This window comes from Lagenorhynchus albirostris, chromosome X (genome assembly GCF_949774975.1).
Source record: "Lagenorhynchus albirostris chromosome X, mLagAlb1.1, whole genome shotgun sequence".
NCBI classification, from domain to species: Eukaryota; Metazoa; Chordata; class Mammalia; order Artiodactyla; family Delphinidae; genus Lagenorhynchus; species Lagenorhynchus albirostris.
In genome coordinates, this window is record NC_083116.1 from 115,533,984 (window position 1) to 115,555,705 (window position 21,722).

Consider the following 21,722-nt stretch of genomic DNA (forward strand, 5'->3'; position numbering starts at 1 on the left):
TTAGGTCTCTAATCCATTTTGAGTTTTTTTTTGTATATGGTGTTAAGGAGTGTTCTAATTTCATTCTTTTACATGTAGCTGTCCAGTTTTCCCAGCACCACTTATTGAAGAGACTGTCCTTTCTCCATTGTGTATCCTTGCCTCCTTTGTCATAGATGAGTTGACCATAGGTGCGTGGGTTTATCTCTGGGCTTTCTATCTTGTTCCATTGATCTCTGTTTCTGTTTTTGTGCCAGTACCATATTGTCTTGATTACTGTAGCTTTGTAGTATAGTCTGAAGTCAGGGAGTCTGATTCCTCCAGCTCCGTTTTTTTCCCTCAAGACTGCTTTGGCTATTCGGGGTCTTTTGTGTCTCCGTATAAATTTTAAGATTTTTTTGTTCTAGTTCCGTAAAAAATGCCACTGGTAATTTGATAGGGATTGCATTGAATCTGTAAATGGCTTTGGGTAGTATAGTCATTTTCACAATATTGATTCTTCCAATCCAAGAACATGGTATATCCCTCCATCTGTTGGTATCATCTTTAATTTCTTTCATCAGTGTCTTATAGTTTTCTGCCTACAGGTCTTTTGTCTCCCTAGGTAGGTTTTTTCCTAGGTATTTTCTTCTTTTTGTTGCAATGGTAAATGGGAGCATTTCCTTAATTTCTCTTTCAGATTTTTCATCATTAGTCTATAGGAATGCAAGAGATTTCTGTGCATTAATTGTGTATTCTGCTACTTTACCAAATTCACTGATTAGCTCTAGTAGTTTTTTGGTGGCATCTTTAGGATTCTCTATATATAGTATTATGTCATCTGCAAACAGTGACAGTTTTACTTCTTCTTTTCCAATTTGTATTCCTTTTATTTCCTTTTCTTCTCTGATTGCCGTGGCTAAGACTTCCAAAACTGTGTTGAATAATAGTGGTGAGAGTGGACATCCTTGTCTTGTTCCTGATCTTAGAGGAAATGCTTTCAGTTTTTCACCATTGAGAATTATGTTTGCTGTGGGTTTGGCGTATGTGGCCTTTATTATGTTGAAGTAGGTTCCCTCTATGCCCACTTTCTGGAGAGTTTTTATCATAAATGGTGTTGAATTTTGTCAAAAGCTTTTTCTGCATCTATTGAGATATCATATGGTTTTTCTCCTTCAATTTGTTAATATGGTGTATCACATTGATTTGCGTATATTGAAGAATCCTTGCATCCCTGGGATAAATCCCACTTGATCATGGTGTATGATCCTTTTAATGTGTTGTTGGATCCTGTTTGCTAGTATTTTGTTGAGGATTTTCGCATCTATATTCATCAGTGATATTGGTGTGTAATTTTCTTTTTTTGTAGTATCTTCGTCTGGTTTTGGTATCAGGGTGACGGTGGCCTCATAGAATGAGTTTGGGAGTGTTCCTTCCTCTGAAATTTTTTGGAAGAGTTTGAGAAGGATGGGTGTTAGCTCTTCTCTAAATGTTTGATAGAATTCACCTGTGAAGCCATCTGGTCCTGGGCTTTTGTTTGTTGGAAGATTTTTAATCACAGTTTCAATTTCATTACTTGTGATTGGTCTGTTCATATTTTCCTTTTCTTCCTGGTTCAGTCTTGGAAGGTTATACCTTTCTAAGAATTTGTCCATTTCTTCCAGGTTGTCCATTTTATTGGCATAGAGTTGCTTGTAGTAGTCTCTTAGGATGCTTTGTATTTCTGCGGTGTCTGCTGTAACTTCTCCGTTTTTGTTTCTAATTTTATTGATTTGAGCCCTCTCCGTCTTTTTCTTGATGAGTCAGGCTAATGGTTTATCAATTTTGTTTATCTTTTCAAAGAACCAGCTTTTAGTTTTATTGATTTTTGCTATTGTTTTGTTTGTTTCTATTTCATTTTTTTCTGCTCTGATCGTTATGATTTCTTTCCTTCTGCTAACTTTGGGTTTTGTTTGTTCTTCTTTCTCTAGTTCCCTTAGGTGTAAGGTTAGATTGTTTATTTGAGATTTTTTCTTGTTTCTTGAGGTAGGCTTGTATAGCTATAAACTTCCCTCTTAGAACTGCTTTTGCCGCATCCCATAGGTTTTGGATCGTCGTGTTTTCATTGACATTTGTCTCTAGGTATTTTTTGATTTCCTGTTTGATTTCTTCAGTGATCTCTTGGTTATTTAGTAACGTATTGTTTAGCCTCCATGTGTTTGTGCTTTTTACGTTTTTTTCCCTGTAATTGATTTCTAATCTCATAGCGTTGTGGTCAGAAAAGATGCTTGATATGATTTCAATTTTCTTAAATTTACTGAGGCTTGACTTGTGACCCAAGATGTGATCTATCCTGGAGAATATTCCGTGCGCACTTGAGAAGAAAATGTAATCTTCTGTTTTTGGATGGAATGTCCTACAAATAACAATGAAATTTATCTGGTCTATTGTGTCATTTAAAGCTTGTGTTTCCTTATTAATTTTCTGTCTGGATGATCTGTCTCTTGGTGTAAGTGAGGTGTTAAAAGTTCCCCACTATTACTGTGTTACTGTCGATTTCCTGTTTTATAGCTGTTAGCAGTTGCCTTATGTATTGAGGTGCTCCTATGTTGGTACATATATATTTATAATTGTTATATCTTCTTGGATTGATCCCTTGGTCATTATGTAGTGTCCTTCGTTGTCTCTTGTAACATTCTTTATTTTAAAGTCTATTTTATGTGATATGAGTATTGCTACTCCAGCTTTCTTCTGATTTCCATTTGCATGGAATATCTTTTTCCATCCCCTCACTTTCAGTCTGTATGTGTCCCTAGGTCTGAAGTGGGTCTCTTGTAGACAGCATATAGATGGGTCTTGTTTTTGTATCCATTCAGCAAGCCTGTGTCTTTTGGTTGGAGCATTTAATCCATTCACGTTTAAGGTAATTATCGATATGTATGTTCCTATGACCATTTTCTTAATTGTTTCAGGTTTGTTTTGTAGGTCCTTTTCTTCTCTTGTGTTTCCCACTTAGAGAAGTTCCTTTAGCATTTGTTGTAAAGCTGGTTTGGTGGTGCTGAATTCTCTTAGCTCTTGCTTGCCTGTAAAGCTTTTGATTTCTCCATTGATTCTGAATGAGATCCTCACCGGGCAGAGTAATCTTGGTTGTAGGTTCTTACCTTTCATCACTTTAAGTATATCATGCCACTCCCTTCTGGATTGTAGAGTTTCTGCTGAGAAATCAGCTGTTAACCTTATGGGAGTTCCCTTGTATGTTACTTGTCGTTTTTCCCTTGCTGCTTTCAATAATTTTTCTTTGTCTTTGATTTTTGTCAGTTTGATTACTATGTGTCTTGGCGTGTTTCTCCTTGGGTTTATCCTGTGTGGGACTCTCTGCGCCTCCTGGACTTGGGTGGCTATTTCCTTTCCCATGTTAGGGAAGTTTTCGACTATAATCTCTTCAAATATTTTCTCGGGTCCTTTCTCTCTCTCTTCTCCTTCTGGGACCCCTATAATGCGAATGTTGTTGCGTTAAATGTTGTCCCAGAGGTCTTCATTTCTTTTCATTCTTTTTTCTTTATTCTGTTCTGCAGCAGTGAATTCCACCATTCTGTCTTCCAGGTCACTTATCCGTTCTTCTGCCTCAGTTATTCTGCTATTGCTTCCTTCTAGTGTAGTTTTCATTTCAGTTATTGTATTGTTCATCTTTGTTTGTTTGTTCTTTAATTCTTCTAGGTCTTTGTTAAACATTTCTTGCATCTTCTCGATCTTTGCCTCCATTCTTTTTCCGAGGTCCTGGATCATCTTCACTATCATTATTCTGAATTCTTTTTCTGGAAGGTTGCCTATCTCCACTTCATTTAGTTGTTTTCCTGGGGTTTTATCTTGTTCCTTCATCTGGTACATAGCCCTCTGCCTTTTCATCTTGTCTGTCTTTCTGTGAATGTGGTTTTTGTTCCACAGGCTGCAGGATTGTAGTTCTTCTTGCTTCTGCTGTCTGCCCTCTAACACTTGGGAATTTTTAAAAAATGTTTCGAGATGAGAGAAGCACTTATATCTGATTTTTTGCTTCCTAACAGAGACCTTTTCGCTAATACGGTTTTGCTCAGAGATTGCTATGGTTTTTATAAACTACTACTACTGGTTATCGATGTATGTGCTTTCCATAAAGAAAATCTTTCTGTAGCGCATTACTGAATTAATAGCATCTTGGGTTTTTTTTTTTCTTAAGTCCATTGCATTCTTTCTGTGCCTGTATTGCCTGTCTTTGGTTATTGTATTGCTTTCTCGCAAACTCCAAATCCATTAGGTGAGCTGTGAGGTCTCTGTTTGTCTTTGTCTTATTTCTGAGCCTTCCATTTGCATGTCAGTACTCTCCTGTCAGTTTGGGACGTTGACATTAGCAGAGAGAAAAGCCTATTTGTCCTGTTTTTTTCCCAGATTCTACCCTCTTTCCTGGGTCTTGACTCATGGTCCTTGCATCATCATTGTAAATTTCATCTTTGTGAACCAAGAGGGTTGTTGCCTTCTATAGAGATGACAATTCAGTTTTTGGAAGCAAGCTTGCAGTGTGCTCTGTGCTATTTCTTTGAAGTTGAAAATCTTGAAGGTTGTGATTCAAGAACTATTTTATATTTTTAAGGACATATCATCCGAGTTTTAAAAAGCTCTCTCTGACCAAAGATACTCAAACACAATCCCAGACTTTTAAAAATGCAGTTCAATTTAGAGAAATATTTAAAATTTCTACTCTATCTAGAACAGTAATGGGCACCTAGTAGAAGTTTTATAAGTATTCATGGAATGAATGAATGCAAGTCACTGTGCCAGGTGCTCCAGAGAATCCCCAAACGAATGAAAATAGTCTCCACTTGGACGGGCCCCAGGAGAGGTGGGAGGGAGATGTGGACCCGGATGAGGACAGTTCCAGGCCTGCTCCAAAGGGAGAGCTGCCCACCTTGTACTGCTCATCCCTCAGGACTCAGCTCAGCTGTCCTCCTGTCCAGAGCTAGCCAAAGCTGAATTCGCCCCCTTCACTGTGCTGACAGAACATAGCTGTGTCAGTCATTCGTTTATCCAGCACCCATAGAGCACCTACTCTGTGTCCAGTGCTCTTCTCAGCCTTCGTGGAGCTTGCCTGACAGTGAACAACAAATATAATATCAGGTGGTGATAAGTGCTGTGAAGAAAAATGAGTCCGGGTCAGATGGCGGAGGATGGTGGAGGGGCGGAGCTAGATCGGGTGGTCAGAAAAGGCTTCTCTGAGGAGGTGACATTTTAGCAGAGCGCCCTGCATGAGGTGAGGGAGCAGGCCGAATTGATCTGTGCCTCATTGTACTTGATTATCTCCTGCTAGGCTGCCGCAAGGGCGGGGGGCTGACTCAGTTTATTGTTGCACAGTCTGCGCGCAGCATGAGTCTGTGGGACGCTAGCCAGGGGGGAAAGGCGGGCCTGGAGAGCAGAGTGGTCTGGGCAGGTCTGGGCAATGCTGGGGCCAAACCTACCTGAGGACTGAGGCCCTTTGCCTCCTCGTTCCTTCCGGGACATTCAACAGTTTATTCTCCCACTGATCAGTTTCTTAAACATTCTCTTTTCTGTGCTGTATATTTCACTTGGGAATTTTTTAACGATGAGGGATGCTGGTTTCTGTACCGTGCTGCACGGTATTCCTGCCACTTTCAACAAAGAGAAATTAATGGACTGGCTTTTATTTTTAGAGCCCCATACATGTTGTCTCTAACACAGGCAGGAAAAATAGCACTAACACAGCTGGACTGCCTGTGTACTGTCAAACTCCAGAATCCTTCTCTCTTTTTGAGGTGCCCTGGGAATAGAAGTTGCTCAGGCACCTCTAAATCAGAATTACCAAGTTGACAGGTCTAAGGAATAGCAAACGTTTCTTGATTTTTAAAATGTTCAGAAAGAAATTTCGTTTCTCCCTGGGGTGAAAATTAGCGGCTGAACCACACTGGGTATGGGCCAGGTCTGAGAAATGTGAAAAGTCAAGTAGACTGTAAGTATATTCTGAAAATCCAACCAAACTATACAGCAGTGAAAAAGAGTGGATTGCAGCTGCCCGCAACCAGTGGGTGGATCTCAGGAACGTAGTGTCGAGAAGGAAGTTGTAGAAGAATGTCAGCAGTTTGATTGCATGTATACTGAGTTCCTAGATGTTGCAAAACCAGTGTGTTTTTAAGAATATAAATGTGGTAAAATGATTTTAAGAAAATGGAAAACATAAAATGCAGAGTGATGATGGCCTCTGAGTGGGAAGTTGGGGACAGGCTCAGGGAGGGGCACATGGGAGATCCTGGCATAGTATGTCTTTCCCTTGAGCTGGTTGGTGCATGTGTGAACATTTGTTTTATCATTCTTCATACCTTTCGTATTTTATAAAAATTCTTTTGTGTACTCAATATTAAAGAAAGATGAAAAAGAAACACTTGGTTTTTAAAATGGTGTCACACAAAATAAGCCCCAAGCAAAGTGGCATTTTCAACTTTCCCTCTGTGCAGACCAAGCTTGTGATCTTTAAAGCACACTGGAAGTGACGTGGCTTTGAATGGCCTGGGGCGGGGGGCTAGCCACTTTGAACTCACATCCAGAAATCCAGCCGGGCCATGTGATGAATGGCTCTGACAGCGCATTGTTCCCCTCCCGGATCTCAGATCAATTAAGTCACTGTAGGCGGCTGTGCATATTAATGGCTTTGCTCTTTTAAATGTTCAAGTTTATTTTCATTGTTGGTTGGCATTGTCCGGTACTTGTATGGGTTTTAAAAAACTAGCTTCAGCTAGACTCTCAAAGATGTGGATGGAGCATATCTTTCTTCTTGTAACCTAGAGAAAGGAAATCAAGTGTGGTCAAGTGCATTTACCCAGCCTGTCTCTGCCCTCTGTGTGTAGGTGCTGCCTGTACCCCTAGTTCTTCAATGTGAAATGTTCTCTCATGGTTTCAGGTTCTTAGAAATGTATTCTAAGTTAGTTTGATCGTTATGATGGGGAATGTGTCCATTATCCCTTGGTGCTGTAATAGACTGTCTAAAATTTACTAGCATAAAACAATGATTTGTTATTAATTCTCACAGCTCTGTGACTTGGGCTTACCGGAAGGGTGTCTCTTAGGGTCTTTTGTGTGGTGGTTCTGTGGCTTGACATGGGCTCACTGGGAAGTTCTCACGTCTGGGGCCTCCGTGCAATTACGGTTCAATGTCATCTGGTGCTACAGTTAAATTACAACCTAGGGCTCGACTAAGCTTAAGGTCCAAGACGGCCCATTAAGGATGATGGCCCATTAACCCCAGTTAAGGACTATGCCCCGAGTTGGCACAGCGTTCCTTCTCTGCTGTATTTTCTTGGTCAAAGCAGTGGGACCACCTCAGATTCAATGGGATGGAAAAAATAAACTCAAGAAGATCATGTGGAATGGGAGGAGATATTATTGTGGCCATCTGTGGAAAATATAATCTGCCAAAGATAATGACTTTCAGAGATAGCTTACCTGAGATCAATTTTGTGTCAGGAATCTAGGTTAATTTCATTTTATCATGCGTTAGAAACAAAACAGGTAGTCCGCATGAGGGAAAAAATGAAGGCAAAGTTGTATGGATGGCCCCAAATAAGCACCTCCCTCTCAGAATCACAGGCTCCTGGAGCCAGCCTGTTTCGCTGATGGTTGAGGACATTTAATCAATCCTTGCCGAGCACCATTCTCATAGGCTTCTCTGGTAGATGGGTGGCATGGTATTCCCTGCCCACAGATGAGCATCTACAGTGGATCAGGGTTCCCTGCAGTGACAATTTAACTATTGTTTGTGTTACCACCATCCTTCTCAAATAGGCTTTTACATTCTTACCTGAAAATTTTCTTGAAAAGGATAATTGAAAATGTTAAGTTATACCCCCTCCTCACAGCCATACTTAGCTGCTCACCCAGTCCTTGTCCTGTATTTGTCCGTCTTAGTAGAGGATAATTTGAGTTTAGACCGATTTTTAAGAACCTTTTTATCTTGAAATCATTTCAACCCTACAGAAGAGTTGCAAGACTAGAACTCGACTCATCCTGTTAGCATTTAGCCACACTTGCTTCATCATTCCCATCCCCTACTCACTCTCATATAGTCTCCATAGACACACACACACACACACACACACACACACACACACACACACACACACACACATTTTCCAAGAACCATTTGAGAATCAGTTGCAGACATCATGACCCTTTATACCTAAGAATGAAGACATTCTTTTGTATAACCACAGTACAAGTGTGAAAAATCAGAAAAGTTAACATTTGACATGATGTTGTTACTTAATTTGTAGACTTAATTTACAGACTGTGTGCAACTTCTGCCTGTTGTCCCAGTGAGATCCTCTGGAACAGTTTTTTTCCTGGTCCGGAATCCAACCCAGCGTCCCACATTGCAATTAGTTGTCTTGCCTCCTTAGTCTGCGTTAACTTGCAACAGTTCTTCAGCCTTTCTTTATGACCCTGACATTTTTAAAGAGCACAGACCGGTTTTCTGTTTTGTGTTGTTTTTTTTGAGGACTGTCCTTCAGTTTGAGTCAGTCTGCTGTTTCCTCATGATTAGACTCAGGTTATACATTTGGGGCAGGAATCCCATGGAAGGGATGTTGGTTCCTTCTCAGCACATCTTATCAGGGGGCCATGATGTCAAGTTGTTTCATTACTGGTGATGGTAACTTTGATCACTGGGTTAAGGTGGTATCCACAGGTCTCTGTGGTATAAAATTGCTCTTTTTCTCTCTGGAAAGTAAATAGTAAAATGGGACCATTGACAAATGGACTTCTCAGAATGTTGGCCAAGCTGTGCTGACGAGGCCACAGACCCCTCCCATCCTGTGGGTGGGCTGTGTTCACTGTGCCTGGAGTCAAGTGGCTTTGGAAAAAATAGAACTGGATTGCAAGATGTGGAGTGAAAAAAGTCCTTTGGGGATCTGCTTTGCAGTAAACTCACGTTCAGAAGCATGACAACCCTCTCCGGAGAGTTCCTCTTGCCGCTCTACTTACAGAGGTGTTTGTTCATATTTCCTACCAGTCATGGAACCTCAAAAGGTTATATAATCCTGCCTTGTGCGTCAGGAAGGCCTATCTCTACCACCCCAACAAAATTTGTGAATTCCCTTTGTTAGATGTCTAATCATTGGAAGTATTGAACTTTTAAAACTTGGAGTGGAAAACCTATAAAAAAGCAAGATGAAAAATCAAGTGACGTGGCTCTCTCATCTGTTTACACCTCTTGGGAAAGGTCATTTAAGCACTTAGGATTTGGGCTTTCTTATCTAAAATATGGTTAATAGTAATTTCCTACCTACCTCGCTGGGTTATTGTGGTGACCAATTAGACCCTTATTAGATAGACGAGACGGTACTTAAAAACAAAACTCTATGAAAGCACAGTGAATTCCCTGATTAATTTGTGTTTAATTTCTTTCATCAGCCAAGATATCTATTTCTAGGAAATTGGGGAAACAGTAGCTTTGCCAGACTTCGTTTGGCTTGCAGTAAGTGGTGTGAGCAGGAGACCAGAGAGCCTCGGGGGGTGCCAGACAGACCAGCATTGCCCGGTTCACGCTTCCCACGCTCAGCAGCTCTTGCGGGCAAGGTGCTACATCCACGTAGGGAAGTATTGAGGCAGGCTGAGCAGGAAACTCTATGGATCTGGAGATAAAATAGGGAACTTCTAAGACTGTATTCTGTAGTTTGGTCATTCGCTGTTAAAAAAATCAATGATTTACCTACACTTCTCTAATTTGAAGGTCGTGTTTGTATTGTGCGTATGAGGAGTGTGTGTGTGTGTGTGTGTGTGCGTTCTCATTTATTTTGTTTATTGGGCAAGAGCTGGGGTAGGGGAATGTAGATAGACTCCTTAGTATGTTGAGTTTTATCCCAAATAATTCACCCTTACTTATCAGGTAGCAATTATTTTTAGATGTGTGCTCGTGGATAATTGGCCCAGTATTATTTAGAACAGAACCTTACAGTCTGTGGTGTGAACAGAACCTACGCGTGACTGTTCTCTTAAAGCAAGTTGAAGCAAGGCTGAGCAGGGCTGAGTAGGTCTGAGGCTGTCAGAACCTCTCACACCCAGGGCAGACCAGCTTTTTCCCCGTGGGATTGTAGTCCTGCCCTGCATGTCCCTCTTACAGGCTCCGGGCACACTGACTGAGGGTGTGACTGTCATCGGGCTCATTCCCTTCCATGAGTGAGCCATTTAGACCAGACCCTGGGTTCGTGTTGGGATCCAGGTGCTGGCATTCTGCTACTAAGGCAAGACTATAGAATGAAGTGGGCCTGCAGCCAGTGCAGGCCTCTTACCCACTCCCCATAGTCCAGCCCCGGGGACCCTCCTGGTGGGAGTGGGGTCTGCAGAAGAGGTCCTCGCATGTCTGCCCATGCGCAGCAGAGGCGCCTGCACCAGGACCCCGGGGGGAACCCACCTCTCAGGCACCACTGAGGGAAGCTCAGATGTGCGCTCGCTGCAGGCAGGTGCCCGAGAGAACTCAAATGGACTGGGTGGTGGGCGCCCAGCACCTCTGCTCTGTCTCACCAAGCGGAGAAGTCATGCCTCACTCCTTGGGGAGGAGGTTGAGGGCAAGGAAGAAGAGCAAATGGCTTTTTGCCAGTCCTTACAATAGCAGAAGTTCCTATTTAATGAGTCAAGATAGGAATGCTTACGGAAGGAGAAGGTGTTTCTGTCTGCGTCATCTACCGTGAAATAGCAGTCTTTCCTATTGCCTCTCTCTCCAAATCCCACATCCAGGAGTAATTGTTTGCCATTGCCTGTCCCTGCACAGTGGTTGGACCGGAGCCGCACAGAGCATGCACTTGACATTCTAGGGAGTAAGTGACGTGTTTTGATCACCGCGGTGCATTAGACCAGGTCCTTTAAGACACTCTCCTGGTGGTTATAGCAGCAGTATGGCCCTAGACGACAGCGTGGAAGGAGAGTGTTGCCAAGCAGAAGATCCCCTGCTGTACGGTAGTACAGGCTGTTTGAACCTAAATGCAGGTTTTTGCAGCTGATTGGAAAACGATGCTTAATGGAGCGCTGTCATCATGAGGTAGCAGGGCTTGTGGTTTCCCCTGTTTTATTTCTTCCTCCTGCTTTTGGTTCGTTCTTGTCTGTGAGGATAATTCGGATTTTTATTTTATATGTTTCACTAACACCCGATATCTAACATCTGTTGTGTGCTTACTCTGTGCCAGGTCTAAAATGAACATCTGGGGATCGTGGTGACCCCAAGCTCTGGCTTAGCCACCATTGCGACACAGGGAGTAGGGCCAAGTTGGAAGAAGTGGAGTCAGGGAGTCGTGGGCACAGACTGCAGTTCCGCGGCTTACTTAACCTCTCTAAGCCCGCTTCCTCCTCCATAAAGTGACCCTAATAATAGTACCTGTGTCATACCAGTTTTTGGCAACTAAAAGAGACATACACGTATACACACATACATACACAACTACACTTAGCAGCACAGGGGCTGGTGTGCAGACAGCCCTCAGGAAGCGTGGACACAGTTTTGGAGGGTGCTAGAGGGAGTGTGAGCTCCAGATCACTGGGGGAGGGATCCAGGTGCGACCCTGGCTGTCTGAACACAGAAGGCTCTGATGATTCCCTCTCAAGCCAGGGCTCTCAGGAGACGCATAGGCGGGCCTCGGGGGCTGTGGGGATTAGGACACTGCCCCTCAACCAGAGCAGCACCACTTTTACCTGCTTTATACAGATAGAAGGGGCGTGGGGAGGCGCTATATGTATGTCTCACCTCACTGGTTCTCAGCTGGGGGTGATCTTGCCCCTGCAGGGACATTTGACAATGTCTGCAGACATTTTTGATTGTCATAACCTGGGGTGGGTTGCGGGGAGTGGAGATTGCTACTGGCATCTAGCAGGTTGAGGCCAGGGATGCTGCGAAACAGTGCACAGAATAGCTCCACAGCAAGGAATGATTCAGCACCAAATGTCATGGCAGGATTGAGAAACCCTGGTACATATGCATACGTATATTGAAGAAGCAAGAGGATTCTGTGCCTGGCTTTTATGTGGTTCGGGTCTAGGAACAAAAGTAGAAAACCAAGGTTATATAGAAATGCCTGCTTGTCAAGAGGTCCCTCGGGAATGGTGGGGCCTGAGTTGGCTGAGCCCCAGGGCAGAGGGAGAACGGTCTGCAAAGAGGAGGCACCGTCCACGTGGACGAGGTGTCACGGGGGTTCTGTGTGGCTCCAGGCCTAACAGAATGGTGGCACAAGGGAAGTCGGTGTGGCGAGTATGAAGTGATTCTTGCTGGGGTCACAGTGGTCCAGCTACGGAGCAGACTGCCAGAGAGGGGTGGACAGACCACCATGGAAGTGGGATCTGGACTGATTCCATATCAGTAAAATGGTTGATGCTGAAATAACTGAATTTTAAAAATTCAGATCACGTTCAAGTCGTATTCATGGGGTCATTGTGTGGCCCTCAGCCTGGCATTAACTGAGAAAACGTGTTCTCCTTGGCACCCGGAGCTGGGCTTTTACCATGAGAGCATCATTGGAAAACTGGTCTGCATCTTTTCCAGTCCACATACCACTTGAGGATTATTTTCCAGCTCAAGACCAAGTTTAATGTTGATCTGATTATATTTTTTCCTTACCACCAGGATCTGATTAGGAAACTCTTTAGGTCTCTGGTGAGAAATTGGCCTTTAATATTATGTTGAGTTGCCATTTTTATTGCTGTTTTTATAGATCAAAAATGGTTGAACATTAGCACTTTCATATGGTTCAGCCTGCTACAGGGTTGAGAGTGACAGTGTGTAATGCACGAACAGATTACTTTATGCTCTTCTAAAAGTACTCTGTACAAATGTCACACCCCTGTGCGAACTTTGGGTGCACTCGGCAACTAAAGCTAGGCTGTTATCTACATCACCAGCAGCCAGTGGTCACCAGGAGCCAGGCCTAGGCCAGCACACCTGTAATGGACCTTCTTCCAACAGATGCAGAGGGAAATAAGCCGGACACAGAAGGGCAAATACTGTATGATTCCACTTCTATGTGGTATGCGGAATTGTCAAATTCCTGGAGACAGAAAGTGGAAAGGTGGTTGCCAGGGGCTGGGGAGAGGCGGGAGTATGGAGTTGGCGTTTAAAGAGTACAGAGTTCTGGAGATGGACGATGGGGATGGTTGTACCACAGTGTGAATGTACTTAATGCCACTGAACTGTACACTTCAAAGTGGTTAAGATGGTAAAGTTCATGTTGTTTGTATTTTGCCATAATAGAAAAAAATGGGAACAGGGTCGTTCGTTGCCATATGCTGAAGCCAGATGCAACCCTGGTGCTCCTCTAAAAAGAGGAGGTAGGAAAATGCCTAACACTTTATTCTTATGTTGTCGTCAAACTTAAGTGAAATTCAGACATGACGTCATTGGCTGGGCTTCCTAAAACATTGTCCCTTCCACCAGGGACATGTTCTAGATACCATATGTTCCTGTTAGGGTGATAATACTTCAGAGACTTCTTATTTATTTATTTATTTATCTATTTATTTATTTATTTATTTTTGGCTGCGTTGGGTCTTCGTTGCTGCGCACAGGCTTTTTCTAGTTGCGGCGAGCGGGCGCTACTCTTCGTTGTGGTGCGTGGGCTTCTCGTTGCGGTGGCTTCTCTTGTTGCAGAGCACGGGCTCTAGGTGCGTGGGCTTCAGTAGTTGTGGCATGCGGGCTTAGTTGCTCCGCAGCATGTGGGATCTTCCCGGACCAGGGCTTGAACCTGTGTCCCCTGCATTGGCAGGCGGATTCTTATCCACTGCACCACCAGGGAAGTCCTACTTCAGGGACTTCTGAGTGTGTGCTCCGCCTCACATTTGTTTGCCTTGAAGGATGAAATTGTTCAACATTTTGGAACCAGGTGTCTTTGGAACAGAGGCTTCTGTGGTCAGGCCTGGTAATCATCTTCTGGCGTGGTTTTGGTTTTCCAGGGCAACTCCAAAAGCATATCCGCAGTCTCCAAAGAACGTGAAGCCGCCATACCCAGGGTCTCCCGTGAAGTACCGCCTCCCTGCCTTTTCCGGCCAGGAAACACCCAAGAAGAAAGCAGAGAAAGAGAAGAGCAACAAGGAAAGGGAGGGCTCCCTGGCCCAGCAGGCAGCCGGCCCACCTGGGGAGGAGGCCCCAGAGAAGCACGTGGCAGACAGGCACGCCACCGAGAAGCATGAGGCCGCAGCAGGGAAGGCCGAGGGCGGTGGAGGTAGGCCCTCCTCGCCCAGCCGGTTCTCCCTCTGACTCCATGCACGCGGGAGTCTCGGGTATGGGGGAGAGACGGGGATTTTTCCCGGAGACAACTCCATGCCCTCGTGCCACTTTCTCAGGCTTGCATGTTGCCCCGAGTCCTTCCCCTCGCTCTCCTGAGGGTCTCCTGGCAGAGGAGGCTGAGGGGCTGACGCTGCTCCTAGCTGTGGAAGCCCACGGGGGTGGTCAGCTGCATCCAGCCAGCATCTGCCTTTCCCACAGAGAGGGTCTTCCTTTAGTCCTTGAAGCTTCCGTGACAGCTGCGGTGAGTTCATCCAGATAGGCTGGTGGCTGCCTTGGGACTTGCTGGTGACCCTGTCTCTCCTTGTCGCCTCTCCACTGCCCTCCATGGTGGAATGCATCCAGGGTCACAGCCAGCCTGTTGCAGCCTCTCTGCTTGGTGGCTGATGGTGCTGGTCCTGGCAGCATTTCCCATCACCCACTGGGTTGGATTTTTCAATCCCAAATGGTAGCTGCCGTGTGAGTGCAGTCACTGTTTTATTTCCCTTGATCTTTTCCTCCAATGCAGCCTCGTGGAAGCCCACAGCGGGCACCACTGATGCAGGAGAGGCCACAAAGATGCTGGCCGAAAAGAGACGACAGGCCCGGCTGCAGAAGGAACAGGAGCAGCAAGAACGTCTGGAGAAGGAAGAGCAAGACAGGTATGGGGGTGCTCAGGCCTTCTGAGACCGCGGAAACTCCCAGCTCCTGGATATCGGTGTTACCGACAGCCCCTGTTCTCGGCATACACTCTAGGACCAGCCAGGCCTCGTAGAGCTATCAAAGGAGTTTGAGTTTTGTTTATAGAGTGAGGTTCTCCCTGAAAAGACAGGCGGTTCCAGATGTAGACATCTTGATTCTGCTTCCTGAATCGTGTTTTTTTTCCCCCAAATTATTCTAACTTTCACCCCCAGGTAAGAGAAAGGAGGGTTGAGCAGAGGCTCCTAGCTGGGGCCGAAGCCGACCTCATAGGCCATGAGACACGAGGTACGGGGACTCCCATCCTGGAGCACGAAAGAAGATGTCATGGCAGTGGTCCCTAAACTTTGGAGGGTGTCAGAGTCAGTCAGGGGTTGCGGTGAAAATACACAGGCCCAGGCCGTGTCCCGCTTCAGTAGCTCACCAGACTTTGAGAACCACTGCATTGACCCCTGGGGCACTTGGTCAAAATACAGACGGTTCTGCCTATTCTGGTCTTAGTATTCAGAGAGAAATGCATGTTGAAGGGCAAGGTAGAGTTTATCATTAAATTGATAAAGGAAGCTCTTAGGATAATCACAGAGTACAGTCCAGTACTGTTGAGAGGATTTAACGTGACAGGGAGCCAGCCACGTTGCTGTGTTTCACTCAGCTATGGCGCTGAGTTTAATCAGTAATAGAATATTCTTCATCCTTAAGTGACCTTGGCAAGTCTGTTGTGGTCTGTCATTACACTTCTGCTGATTTATTTCTTTGAAGGAGGAGGGGGGAGGTCTGGCTGGTTCCTTCTTCGAACTCTGGACTTCTCTGATGATTTTCCCACCTCCAACCTTTTGGTTAACAGCAGCAGGTCTTTTTACTGAGTGGTGTGCTTGGGCTGGGTTGGGTGGGCCGCAGGATGTGTGAAGGGAGGTCCCAGGAGAGGAGGATGAGTCGCAGGACCTCAGTGACAGGGCTTGGGATGTGCGGGCCCTGAGCAGGTGAGTCGCGTGCCTGTAGCTTGTGCTAAGGAAGGTGCAGCTCTCTGCCTTCCAGCCAGCACCCTCTCCCGTTTCCTTCACAGCGCAGCTCCTCAAAGAATTGACTGTACTGCCTGTCTCTATTTCCTCTACTCACACTCAGTCTGCAGACCTCACACTCACCATTCCTCCTAATTGCTGGACTCCTAATCCATTTCTTGGTTGGCTTTGACCGTGTCGCGCTTGCCCTTGCTTCTCTTGCCTCTCCTTCTCAGTCTCCTCTGTCTCCCGCTCGGCCCCTCACGCATCACCTGGGCTCCCAGCCCTCAGTCCTTGGCCAGCTTCACCTGACAAGCCCTTCCCGAGCAGCGCTGCGCCCTCCTGCCTGGCCCGCGCCCCCAATGCGCTGCCAGCTTCCTCTGGCTTCAAAAGTTTGGGGCTCGCATTTCACACAGCGTCCTCATGCTCAGCATTTGGGGTGCTAACCCAACTCTGCTCTCATCTCCCTTTCTACCCTCATCTTTTCTTTGCCTTGTTTTACCATCTATTTCTGAAGCCAATTTCATCTTGCTCTGTAAACCTTCAATACTTTCTGGTACAAGGGAGGCATTAAATCACACATGGGTACTGATGCCTCCTGAGCCTGTGCTGTCCAGTACCACCGCCTCTAGTCCCAGGTGGCCACCGAAATGGAAATACACTAAGATCAAGTCCAATTCAGTTCCCCAGCCGTATGGCCACATTTCAAGTGCTCAGTAGCTACATGGCTAGTGGCTACCATATCGGACTACACAAATCTCTAGAACGTTTCCCTCATCACAGAAAGGTCTGTTGGCTAGCACTGGTCTAGAACCTGCAGGCAGTATTACCAACTGCTTTATGCTTTCCTTTAAGTGTGTCCCACACACATCTCAAATTGAGCATTTCCAAAGCAGACCTTACTGTCTTTCTCGCAGACTTGCTTTTCCTTTCACAAGCTCAGTCCTCCATGTCTCCAGGCAAGCAGATCAGATGTGTCCAAGCCAGCTCTCAACTTCCCCTCTCCTTCCTCGTCAGTGTCCCGTCCCCTGTCAGGTCTGTCTCGGCCGCCTCTAGCATCTCTCTCGTCTCCCTTCCCCTCCAGCCCCTTCTCCCCTCCTGAGCTCTGGCCCCTGTGGTCTCTGACCTGGACTGTGTCTGTGGCATCCGCACTGAGCTTCCCGCTCTAGGTCTCGCGGAGCTCATCCACTGTCCACGCTGTGTCCCCAGTGCCTGTTCTCAAATAAGTGTCATTGTCCTGCTCCTGTCCTTTAACAAGCCGGTGACTCCCCTGCCCACAGGAGGCCTGCCACGGCCTGAGCACCCCTGTGTCCTGCAGGTCCACACCTCCTCATCTGCTTTCACGCTGCCTCCCGTGGCCTCGAGCTCCTTGTCAGCAGACCCATTTTCCATTGTCCGACTCGGGTCAAGCACTGCTCCCTGTCTGCAAGCCTTTCCAGCCCTGCCCCTGGGAGAGAACAGACCTCTCCCCCTCTTCGCCCGCCCAGCCCGGCTGGTCGGCTGATCACAGAACCTCCTCATTTGTTCACAGGCCTACTTCCCCCAACTAAGCACCTTGGCCGGGGTACAGTCTTTGGATCACTGGTGCTGGCGCTCAGTGAACATACAGGAAAGGTAGAGAAGTAGGAAGAGGCCCAAATGAGAAGCCATTGCAATTGTGGGTTAAGAGAAGGCAGCGCAGTGTGGTGGAGCTCGAGCTGGAGGAGTGAAGGCGGGTTCAACAGAAATGGGCCCATTCAAAGTCGACGCCAAGGTTTGATTCTAAGCATAGGAGAATGGTACACCCAATGACAGATAAAGGAAGGACAGAAGGAATTGATTTTAGAGGGTAAAAACAAGCCATTTGATTGTAGATAAACTAAGTTTAAGGTGCCTGCAAGATATCCAGGTGATTAGAAGTGGAATTGAAGCCTGGGGCCTAGGTAAAAATGAGAGCAATACCCTTGACCCAAAATCAGTTTTCCTCTCTCTTGCCAGAATATGAAGCTTTGCTAGCACCACGTGGGAGGTGAGAAAGTACAGTACCACACAACCAGGGCCTGGAACACAGCGGACACCTCTTGGGATAAGATCATCCTCGCTCCTGTTTTGTGCTTAAGAGTCAGTGGTTGAAGCCACACAAATGTAGTTGCCAGATGAGAGAATATAGAGAAAATAAAGATACTTGAGCCAAACCGTGGAAAGCCAATCACTGTGACAAACTGGTGAGGAAAACGCCATCCGAGTCAGGGATGAGACTGCTCAGAGCAGAAGGGCTGACAAGGTGCCCAGACAGCTGGGCCCGGAAGAAGAGCAAACGCTGGTCCAGTCCCCGCTAGCAGTGACCCTGGGGCTCTCCTGGAAGCATGCAGAACAGGGCACAGTGCCTGGGCTCGTGGATGGCCCAAGATAGAAATCAGGATTCTTGGAGCAAGAAACCCTAGACCCTGGGTCCGCCCCAGGGAAGGCACTGTCAGAAACTAGAAGCAAAGAGATCTTACTGGGATTGCAAAATGAGTCATGTTAAGAAGTTAAGATAGCTGCTGTGGGCCCAAGTGGAAAGATAGTTGAGTTAGGCACCCTCCATCAGCAGGGTCACATGGCCAGGCTGCAGCTCAGTATCTGTGCGAGAGTTGGCCTGGGCCCGGCCCTTCCGGCAGAGGTCCTGGTGCCGCTCAGCCCTGGCAGCTTGTCGGTTGAGCCTCTGGGTGGTGGACTGTCGGGGTAAGAGCTGGGCAGGCAGGGCCCGTCTGGCGCGGGGGGTGGCGGCCGAGTCAGGAAGGGAGAGCCAGGCCCTCACAGGAGGGAAGTCGAATGCCGCTTGCACCTGCGAGACGTGTCGAGGCTGAGGAAAGGCCGTTGGTCTTGGGGTTTAGGACACGAATGGAGGTTTGGGGGGAAATCATGGAGAGGGGTGGAGACAGAAGCAGCTTGACAGAGGTGAGATGGCAGAGGCCCTCAGCATCAGCAGAATGCAGGGGAGAGGGGACAGAGGAGAGTTGTTTGGGATCCCTGAGGCCTGAGTGTTTTGCAGGCCGTGGGAAGGTCCGTCCGTGTAGAAGGACAAAGCGATGGAAGGAAGAGAGGGGGACGGTGGAAGGAACTCGGGTGCGGGGCTGTGTGTGGAATTAATAGTGTGGTTGGTGGCATTTATAATCCTTTGCATCTAAGCAGAAAAAAGGGGGCATTTTCTGAGCAGGAATGCTGTAGAGGAGTGAAGTTTAGGAAGCCCAGATCAGGTGGCCCCGGTCTTCTCTGGAAAGTGGTTGATGATGCCATCGACTAAAGAGGATGTGGAAGACGGTGGAAAAGTGGAGGTTTGGACTGTTCCCCTGGGGGTCTGGGAGGTGAGGATGGATGGCTGGCGTGGCGGCTGAGGTCCAGGGAAAGATGACCAGTCAGCCTTGTCTGGGCCTTACTTCAACCACTGTTGACAACCCAGGAGGGCCCAGAGTGGCCCCCATGCCATCCCACAGATGCTCAGTGGCTGGGCAGCCTGGGCGCCCTGAGAGAAGAGGGAGCGGATGCAGGGACGGCACAGAGCTGCCCGGGGCCGGTCAGGAGAGAAGGCGGCGAGGGACGGGTGAGGGCAGATCAAAGAAGGGGAAGGTTAGAACATTGAAGGTTAAGCTTTTTTAAATGAAAACTTTTAAGCACGTAAGGAAGGGAGAAAGTGAAACCCACATACTCATCCGGAGATTGAATGAGTCGAGACTGAACATGTGTCAGGGACATGGTGCAAATGTGAGAGGGTGGGACGAGAGGGGGCCGGCGTCTGGAGCTTGAGAGATGGGGGTCGTTACACAGAAGACCCTCACCGGTGGCCGGGAACGGGGATGAGGGATGTATCCACTGAATGATGACTACAGTGCACAGTTTTCTGGTACTTTCTATCTGGTGAGGAAGGGGGGTAGGTTTGGGGTGGGTGGCAGGAGCAAGGACGGGCGGGGGTGACAGAAGTACACGTGGGTCTGGTGAGCTCCGGAGGGAGCCGGTAATGACGGTAAGGGCAGTGGGGTCGGGCTGCCTGCAGCAGAGGGGCGCTGGGGAAATGACACTGCCATGTCCTCTCTGGTTCGTTAAGCAGGGAGAGAAAGAGTGTTTATTCTTGGAGAGGATTTTGAGAGACTTGGTTTCACACAGGGAAAGCCAGTTTTTAGCTACTTTGGGGGAAGCAGAGTGTGGTTAAATGGAGGGAATTTTGTCTGTAGGGGCTTATGGGCCTGTGGGGAGGAATTTATGTTGTGGGTGATGACTTGGATTATGGAGACCTAGGGGCTAAGAGGATGTGTTACTGCATAGCTATGCATCGGGCACCTCTGAAGTCCTCCTGGTAAAACGGAAGAAACCGAGTGGCTTTTCAGATCCTAAGGATGAAGTAGCTTGTGGGTTAATTTATATACGTATCCTTCGTGTATTAACTTCTCTGAGACAGTCACAACTGGCTCCTTAAAAGAGAGAGAAATACTAAAACAGTGCTCTGATTAACCTTGGGAGAAGTTTTGTTATTGACACAGCCGGTTTTTACAATCCTGTGTTGGGCATCCTAGTCTTTCATTGAGGAATCTAAGAACTGGTGAGTTTCTTTCTGACTAGGCCCCATCATGCTCTTCTCCAAAGTTCTCCAGAATATTTGTTAGTAATTTCAGTTGTTCCAGCTTTTAGGCACTGCACCCTCTGTGAACATAGAATACATTGTCATGTCCCATTGTAGTTTTTGGCTAATGTCTTTGTGTATTTTTTTACCTTTTAAAATATTTCTTTGGTAGCACATAGGCTAATTGCCTCCGTGATTCCTAAAGCCAACCGTTAGGGTGGAAGGATGTTCTTTTTAAGTCTTGATCATTTATGACAATATACCAGCGCCCCAGTAAGTCAGTGGTACCTGCTTCCAAATAAAGATAATTTCTGAAAAACATACACGTTTACAGATGCGCTTAAAAGGACACTGGGAATTGAAGAGAGCGTTCATTTTAAATTGTAAAACACACTGGCATTTGAGAATCTGCCCAGGACCAGGCATCGTGCTAAGTGCTTCCCATTATCTCATTTGATTCCCACAGTGATGTCGAGGAGCCAGTAATATAGCTATTCCCATTTTTTTTAAATGGGCATCAGAAATGTTGAGTGACTTTCCAAGGAAGGGTCACACAGCAAGTGGCACAATCAGAATGCAGTCTTGGTCTTGCCCATGTGGCACATTGCCAGTCAGTAACTCGCTGCAAAATGAGTATAGTTATCCGCGTTTTTTCATAGAAGAGGAAAGTGACACACATGAGCAGGAAGAACGTTAGAAATGTAAAAACAAGCACTTAGACTTTACAGAGTTTTCCCTCACTGCTTAAGCTCTTTATCGTTACATCGCTGACCATTCATCTGTGGATGAAAAATGTCTAAATGCCATTTAATTTTCATTTAGCAAAGAATAAAAGCTAAAATTTTTTTAAAGAATGCCAAGATAAATGGAAAATAGATGCTTTAATTCCTTAAATGTCAAGTTTCTGTTGAGCATTTTCTTCCATTTGCTGCTTCAGAAGTCACATACTAATTAAAACCAAAGTGAACTTTTTGCGCTCCTAGTCACTGCTCTCAAATTGCTGACTGGCACAGATGTGAGAGTCACTGAGACACTTCGAGGTTTTTTTTCTTTTTTTTTTTCTAGCTTAAGTTGTTTTTTTTTAACATCTTTATTGGAGTATAATTGTTTTACAATGGTGTGTTAGTTTCTGCTGTATAACAAAGTGAATCAGCTATACCGTATACATAGATCCCCTTATCCCCTCCCTCTTGCGTCTCCCTCCCACCGCCCCTATCCCACCCCTCTAGGTGGTCAC

The 21,722-nt window shown here is 46.3% G+C and overlaps 1 protein-coding gene across 3 annotated transcripts in view; it reads left to right on the top strand.

The window, feature by feature from the left end:
* Nucleotides 1–21,722, top strand: part of MAP7D2 (MAP7 domain containing 2) — a 118,259-nt gene that overhangs the window by 85,302 nt on the left and 11,235 nt on the right. For all 3 annotated transcript variants that reach the window (XM_060136863.1, XM_060136865.1, XM_060136864.1), the window contains 2 exons: nt 13,903–14,171; nt 14,742–14,874. In XM_060136863.1, coding sequence (XP_059992846.1) covers nt 13,903–14,171; nt 14,742–14,874 — 402 coding nt within the window. The remainder of the gene's footprint in view (nt 1–13,902; nt 14,172–14,741; nt 14,875–21,722) is intronic.